This window comes from Galleria mellonella, unplaced genomic scaffold (assembly GCF_026898425.1).
Source record: "Galleria mellonella isolate WM207_F2 unplaced genomic scaffold, CSIRO_AGI_GalMel_v1 utg57, whole genome shotgun sequence".
Taxonomy (NCBI): Eukaryota; Metazoa; Arthropoda; class Insecta; order Lepidoptera; family Pyralidae; genus Galleria; species Galleria mellonella.
In genome coordinates, this window is record NW_026442119.1 from 6,306,903 (window position 1) to 6,315,561 (window position 8,659).

Sequence of the window (8,659 nt, forward strand, 5' to 3'; positions counted from 1 at the left end):
GGACCCATGACCCGTTATTTATACCTATAAATAACCTAAGTCTATTTCTGTTCTTTACTAAGTACCGTAGAAACATATAATTAACTACAAATTATTATATGTTGAATTTTCATTGAATTAAAAGTAACTCTCTTTCTAATAATACAGGTAACAGCGGCCGGAAAAGCTGTATTAGTAACCGGCTGCGACAATGTCCTTGGAAATGCATTGGCACGAAGACTTGATGACCTAGGATACCATGTATTCGCTGGCTTCCAGAACAAGGCGGGAAATATAGATGCAGATATGTTAAAGGAAGATTGCTCGGGAAGATTGCATACAATTCAACTAGACTGCACCTCTGAGACACAGGTAATTATTTTAATAAAGGTAGGTCGTATGTATGTAATAGGCAACGATTTTCACTTACCACCAGATGGACCGTCAACATTTTTACCTTTATTTCTTTTCTTCTTCTTCTTTCTTTCCTCTCCATAATAACAGAAAAAGTATATTTGTCTTTATTATATCGGCCAAGTTGCATTCTACTGATGGTCATAACCCTCTTTCTTGACTGAAAATCCCATTGCTAGCAATATACCCAACCAGGTCGACCTCCTCGCGGTTCCTCCTGGAAACTATCATGGTTTATTCTTGATGAATTCATCATGATGGGCTAACTGGCCTGTTTTCATTCTCATTAATCACCCTTCACTGGTGCTCCGCTAGCGTATCCCGTTAGCGCAGGCGGGGTCATCATACCATTTTCACCCATCAAAAAAAACCCTCTTTCTTTCTTTATTAGTTGGATATTTATGTAATACAAGTACTCGTATTATCATCATCACATTAGCCATTAAATGTCCACTGCCAAACATAGGCCTCCTCATAAGGTAGGTTTTGCCAATAGTTGCCATGCTTGGAAAGCAAGTTGGCAACCGCGGTTAGACTTTTGATAATGTTTTAAGAGGAACGCTGCTTTTTATTTGCCCATTCCTCGACCATTAACTTACCTTAGTCGCCTCTTACGATACCCACAAAAAAAGTGGTAGCCTATTCAATGCTAGGAACACACGGCATGGTAACTATGTATCACATATAATATCCGACTTCAAATTTGACCCTTTCAATTAAAACATAATTTTTTTATTTAATACTTTTTTAAATCCTATTCACAATTCACGTATATAGTATATCGTGTAATATAACTACACAAAAAAGTAGATAGTAATAGTAATAAATCGCTCTCTGATATTAAATCGTTGTAACTATACGTTATATTTATTCTAAAAACAGACTTTAACAAATTTGAGACAAATATTAAAATATTCACTCATCGTACATGCAGTAAATGAAAACATGATAGATCGCTTAGGCATAGGATTTGACTAACGTGTGATACATGGCAAAATAGATAAATTCAGATTTTTTTTATTACTAAAAATTTTAATAAATTAGGAAGGTAATGTATAATCGTTTTCGTATACAGAAATGTAAGTAGATATAACGTTTTTGTGCCTATTCATGTTTATTTTATGTCTGGTTCAAAAGAGTGACGTAATTTTGGAAACATTGTGTGTAAATATCCTTATGGTACTAGATGAATTCTATAATTACTGTTCCTATGGAAATCGTATTTTTTGTAGCGTTAGGTGTCTCTATTACTACATCTTTTGTGTTTAATAGTATTATTTATTTGTATGATGACGAATTATAGTGACAATTCGGAAGTTGTCTAACGGTAAATTCATCTATAGAATGGATACATATGCCCAAGATAAGTTTAGAGAATCAATGAATTGGTTCAAGATATAGCCTTGCTTGCTCAACTTATTGCTTGCCGAAGACACCACACAATGACTTTTTATATTGTAAAGAGACCCGCAGTTTTACGATGTGGTCTAATCACGCATTACAGTAGTCCATCGCGTTTATGTTTGATTTATTTATTTATTAACAGAATAATAAATATAATACAGATTAAGCGTCATCATCATCAAATTAATCATTAAAAATAGAAATGTACTATTCAGTACCAAACACTAACATTATTTACTTAATACGCATAATAAAAAAATTATACACCATATGTGCTTTACAAAGGTGTGGTATAATCTCCGTAGGGAAATTGATTTAGTGCTTCCTACAAATACCAATTTATAAATAATCTAAATTGGAGTTTGCAAAAATTCTATTACTACAATAACCTAATTCAGCAAAACTTGTATGATAAGAAAAACATATAACTTTCTTTACATTTTAATTAAAACGTTTATTTTACGTATTTCAATTTGTCAGCAATTATATAACAGGTACTAGATAATGCTTAAAAATACTTTTAATATGTATTTTTTAATATAAGTTTAAATCTATCTATGAAAGAAGACTTTCCTAATTATGCGTAAAGGAAATATATATATAATTAGATATTCGCTCATAGAAAAAAAGTTATTGCTTTTTATCAAGTTAAACTGCTAACGATATCTACCAGTTAATTTGTAACTTATTTCTTACCAGATACTGTCCGCTTCGCTGTATATTGTGGACCATTTACCAGAGGGCGCTCAAGGTCTGTGGGCCATCGTTAACTGTGAATCGTGGTGTGCTCTCGGCGAATTGGAATGGGTTCCTTTCTCGGTCGTCAAACGTGCAATGGATGTAAACTTACTGGGTAAGTTAGAAACTACACCTTCACAATACTTGCTACTGCTGTAGCACCGCTACGAAGCTACGGCAAGTGTAAATAATAATATTGTTAGGTAGATGGCGCTATTGACGTATAACGTCAATAAATTTTAAGTTAAAAGTAAGTAAATTTTAATAAATAGGTTAATACCTTAGTTCCGCCTTTCATTTTCCCGTCTTATAAATCTATACATATATATATATATATATATATATATATATATATATATATATATATATATATATATATATATTAGTTATTATATTATTATTATATATATTTTATGTTGTATAAAAAAATTATTGAATATGACATTTATTGAACCAGGACCAGCTAGACTAGTACAAGTGATGCTGCCTTTAGTGCGACGCGCCCGTGGTCGAGTCGTGCTAGCATCATCGATTCTGACACATGTGGCTGCGCCAGTGCGTGGCGTGCATGCTGCCTCGCTAGCTGCACTCGATGCACTCGCTGCTTGCTTGCGTCGAGAACTGAAACCACGAGGTGTTGATGTTGTAAGTATATATTTACATCTCTACGAGTACTCTATTCTGGTGGCAGGATACGATACATGTCGAAAACGGACCCCAAGGAACATTAAAATACTGATATGCTGTTTTTTGTGGCTAATCAAGACCTAAATTAGATATGGGTAAGATACATTTTACGTAAGGAGTCTTGGTAATGTAAAAAAACAGTTTACAAAAAGGTATAAAATTCTAAAAAAATAAAACAAATCCACAGGGCGCGAGGCCCCTCAGAACGCAAGGCCGAGGGCGGTAACCCACGTCACTCACATCTTACACTGCGTAAGAATGTTTTTATCTGTATACGTCAATACCCAATATAAAGTAACTAAATATAAAGAAATTATCTTTCTCTGTTACAATATGTACAATTGAAATAAAATATTTCCCAAACGTAAATTGAAAAACTGGAATGGGTCCAATTTCTTTTTTTATTCCTCTATATATATTTTATTAGGTTGTAGTAGCCGCTGGGGAATATACTACGGGCAGTGCCTGGTTATCCGAAGAAAAACTTTTAGAACAAGCCCGCGATATGTGGAAAAGACTGAGCGATGAACAAAAGGGAGCCTATGGAGAAGACTACTTTGAACAAGCACTGCGCAGCCTAGAGAAATACACCAAAAATGCTGTAAGTAACAACCACGACAATATTGAATATGAATTTGACAGTCTTTGAATATCTACTAATCCTATTATATTGGTACATTGAAACCGTTCTCTTTCTATGATACGTCAAAATACTAAACAAGCAAGCGGCATATCTATTAATGTCATCTTATAGACAGGAACAAAGCCATGACGTAAAAACATTTTTCGTAATGAATTCGCAATGATGAGCTAACCTGATTTCATCCTCATCGTTTTATATTCTATTGAGGCATAGCTATTAGCATAAGCGAGTGTACCATGCAATTTTAATCTATTGGCAAACTTTCCAATATTCCTCAGAAATGACAGTGTATGGGATGTCCATAGATCTCAAAATCTTAAAATATAACAACGTTTTTGTTAAGCGTATAATTTAAATTTAACCCAGGGTATTTATTTCAATGATTTATCTCCTACTTGAAATCAAATTATTTTGTACTAAAATTAATATACAACAAGCAATTTGCATAATACAGGACGCAGACCTAACAGCTGTGACACGTGCCCTAAGTGATGGCGTTACGCGGACTTTTCCGCTCGCTCGCTATACACCAGTGTCGCCGAGGGAGAAACTTAAGTCTTTGCTGGCTGAGCATCTGCCACGCTCACTCTATGAAGGACTCTATACCGACTAAGGAGAAAAATGCTTACTTAACTATTTTAATAATCAACCGGAACTTCCTTGTAAACCTGATGAATAATAGCGTTTTGCGTTCTGTTCTTTCTTATGCATGCTATTAAATCTTAACCATTCGAGTCATATCTCTCAGATTAAAGGAATATTAAAATGTTCAAATCAACACTATTAAATATTCTACTCATACTTTGAAAATATATAATATGACTATGTATACAACTTACTATCGCTCACGTTTGTAATTTAATCATCAATTTGTGAAATATGTATCTACCTAACCTTTTACCAAATGAGGCCACGGGCCATCAGCTACGAAGTTGTAGTTCTCACACAGCTACATAAGTTTTTAAGTTTATACAAGTTTCTTGATCAGTTAGGCAAGCTCTTTTCCACTTAAACACGCTCCCATAGGCGCTTCGTTAGTGAAACGAATGTAACAACCCATAGTAAGTCGATATTCCTAATAGAAGATAGCTTTCATCTAAAAACATGTACACTTAAACCTTTTTGTAAAGGAAGACTGTCGTCAAATATTATCTTGATTTGTAAAATGCCACGGTCCTGACAAGTTCTTAATTATGAAAATGAATGACACTATTCAAATCTTGTTAGTAATTATTCTGATCCACAGTGCTCCGAAAGTTTTCTTGCTTTTTATAAAATCAGTTAAAGAATGCTGTATATTCCAATTCATTATTTTAGAACATTATTGTTTGTTGATTAATTATCCCTCCTATCTTATTATTAAGAATAACACCTAATATAATTAATTATCCACACAATCTCTTGTGTCTTAATAACTTCATACTTTCTTTATGTAAGTTACTGTATTTAATATATATAAATATCTTTTATATATGTATTTGTGAGTATCATATATGTAATATATTTGTGTTTATATGGTGCATACGAACCAAACCGAAAAATCCGTATAACGCTATACCCTTTAAGACGCCTGCGGAACTTCTTTCCTTCGGGAACTGCTATTGCTTCAATCTTTTCTCCATCCTCTCCTAGACTTTTCTGATGTTCTCATATAGATCCCACACAGCAACTGATTCAAAAGCTTAACTACAACTTAAATACATGTATTTAATACATTGACTACAAAGCCAATGTATTAAATACATTTATTTCGAGCTTCGCAAGTTCAACCATATATCCGGTTATCGCAGTCAACTCAAGTGCCTTCCTATGAACCTACAAAGAAGTGTCCACATTCTTCTCTTTTGTTTAATGTCTTTTTTAATTCATCGTATCCACTTCACCTTCATGTAAAATTTTGATTTCGAGAGATTGATACCCAAATGAAATGTAGTAATGACTTGATTATGAATTTACCTTGTTTTAATACTCAATGTTATGCTCAAAAAGTCATACTCTTCAATAACTTGAAGATGGCATATTATTATTATGAAAATCCTTTAAAGCAGGCCTCATAAAATTTTATTGTGACACTCCTGTTTTATTGAGCCAATTGTTATTAATGTATGTATATAATTTATGTGTATACAGTTATAGTGTAAGTTTATCTTTAGCTGTGTAATTTTTTCCATGAACATTCTATAGCTTTCTTTCAGCTTCCAAAGGTTGACTGTAAGAGACGGGATTAAGGTCACCAGTGTATGTCAAATCTCCTTAATGTGTCCAATATAAAGTATACACAAAAAAGATTTACAATACTATACGATAATACATAGTGTGTATATATATATAACCTACCGTTTCTCTGTATTTGCTACTTTATATCAGGTTTTTGAAAATATTTTTATGATAAAGCTACTTTTAACAATTGCAGGTTCTCTATCAGTACTCTATATATATTTATTTTCATATTATATTCTAAATTGGTTTGTTATATTATGTTCTAACACAGTGAATAAAGCTATATGATACTGGTCTACCTATACGTACATAGTGGCACTCTTATCATGATTATTCCTAAAGTATACAAGACGTTCGAGATGCATTGTGAAAATTTGAACTTTTAGGGCGATAAATACCCGTGTACCAAACTTCATTCAAATCCGTTTGGTACTTTACATAAAAAAATAATTAACTTTCATATATCCATTCATCTACCCATCTATCTACCCATCATTACAATCTTTCGTGTTTTTTTTTTTATATTAATAGTATTTAGAATTCTCAATATCAACTTATACATTTTCCATTTTTGCTTGTTCTATAATTCTTAATTAACTCACATTACTTGATCTTTTATCCTTTTCTAACTACCATTTTTCTATGAACATTCCTAGTATCATAGAAAACGCCAGAGTATTTAAAAATTGATAATAAACATTACAACATGTACAATTCCAAAATAAACTTGTTGCTTACATAAAGTCGTCATAGGAACTGCGATATTAAAAATATTTCAATGAAATTTAAGTCATACTAAATGTATGAACAGAACCTAAGGGATAAAAAATCATAATAGGATTTCATTTGCATAACCCGTCAAGTTTAATAGTTCTCTTGCGCTGAAAGCGTAATATGAGTATTAACAGAGTACACCCTGATCTAAGCCCAGAGCGGCAAAAACGAGGGGCGCCATAACTGAAATTGAAGACGACCTAAAAAAAGCGTAAGCACTCCACTATTTTCATATATTCTTAAGTTACGCTTATAAAAGATTTTTTTCATTGTCGATATAGAGTATTATATGACATATTATTAAGGACGACAAATATTTTATTCGAAAAAGCTACATCGAACCCTGTGTATTTAAGAAAGCGAAAAAATCAACAGTTTGTACCTGTATAATTATCTAATTCTATCCAAGTTTCTTCGTTGTTGTAATAAAAAGTTCTACTATTCCGAGTATAATACTTATTTTAGGAATAATCGAATAAGATAGATCATGGAACGTTTCCAACCTGTATATATATAAGTAATTATTGGCTCTCAATCAAGTCTGTCAGCCACACACTTCCCCATGATCCATTTTCGCGTTTAATAAGAAATAAAAATGTGAAATACATGTTAAGTTTGACATAAACGAGTGAAATAGCCATCACTGAACTTATACTTCATTAGTTTGTAATTAGAAAATAGATAACTGTTTTAGTATATATTTATGTGCTTTGTTTGTTTGTTAATTATCATTTTAAGACAATACAAATACCTAGATGCATGCATTTTAAATAAGAACATATTTAATGTTATATATGTGTGTATATATATATACGTATATAATATATGTAAATCATTTAAGCATATATATCTTGAGAAGGATTATATATCAACCTACCAATGAGTACCTATTTAAGGTATAAATTTAATACATTTTCATATATTACTGTATATAGTGTTTATTGAGGAGTCATAATGTTGCGTTTCAACAAGTATATTATGTCTGTAAGTGTGTCAAATATATACAAATTTGTTATTTTGTAAGTGCATTTAAGTACGACAATATATCTTAGTTCAACTTTAATGAGTAGTTCATATACATATATTGTGCAGTGTGTAATTTCATTTTGATATGTGTTTTTTTTTATTAAAAGTTCTTCATAAGTGTAAAAAATGTTTTCACTTCGCCTTATTCCTTTGGTACGTAAGCTATGAGATTTCGTGGATACTTAAAATTGTGACAACTAAAACTACAACTATAACTACCTAGAACTATTTATATTATTATATTATTGTTGTAGTTTTTTTATGCAACTTAGAATGGCAAACAAGCTGATAGAAAGTGGTAACCGTCGCCTGTAGACATGAGCAGTACCATGGACGTAACAGAGTATACTGTTTCGCTCATAATACCCCCCATGCGTTGTTATTACTGAAGACTTAAGTGGTATTCCTCTGTACCCTGTAATTTCACTACCATATCCCACCCTTCAAATGGAAATACAGCCACTATATACACTCACACTTTGTAAATTGGAAACGTAAAATCTAAATTTTTTTTATATAAAATAGATGGTCTATTGATTAAATGTTTTGAATATATATTGTGTACGCTTTATCACTACAGTGTAATTAGTATAATTAATTATTTATGTATCGTAAAAACTTCATAATGAGATTGCTGTTGGGATAAGGCGTTAAAATATCGTTAATCTTTGTTTGCCTAGCGAACTTTTCGTCATAAGGCCGTTGTTCTCGTTCGTTTGGCAGCTTTCACATCAGGGTAGATTTTAGAACATCAGGTGCGCTATCAGCTTGTTT

General features: G+C 32.2%; 1 protein-coding gene across 4 annotated transcripts in view; it reads left to right on the forward strand.

Moving 5' to 3' along the window:
* LOC113509735 (D-beta-hydroxybutyrate dehydrogenase, mitochondrial) overlaps window positions 1-7,963 on the forward strand; it is a 37,946-nt gene extending 29,983 nt beyond the window's left edge. For all 4 annotated transcript variants that reach the window (XM_026893144.3, XM_026893145.3, XM_031910777.2 and 1 more), the window contains exons 4-8: window positions 148-351; window positions 2,497-2,650; window positions 2,993-3,180; window positions 3,650-3,823; window positions 4,320-7,963. In XM_026893144.3, the coding sequence (XP_026748945.1) occupies window positions 148-351; window positions 2,497-2,650; window positions 2,993-3,180; window positions 3,650-3,823; window positions 4,320-4,478 (879 nt within the window). In that variant the 3' untranslated portion in view covers window positions 4,479-7,963. The remainder of the gene's footprint in view (window positions 1-147; window positions 352-2,496; window positions 2,651-2,992; window positions 3,181-3,649; window positions 3,824-4,319) is intronic.
* The last annotated feature ends 696 nt before the right edge of the window (window positions 7,964-8,659 follow it).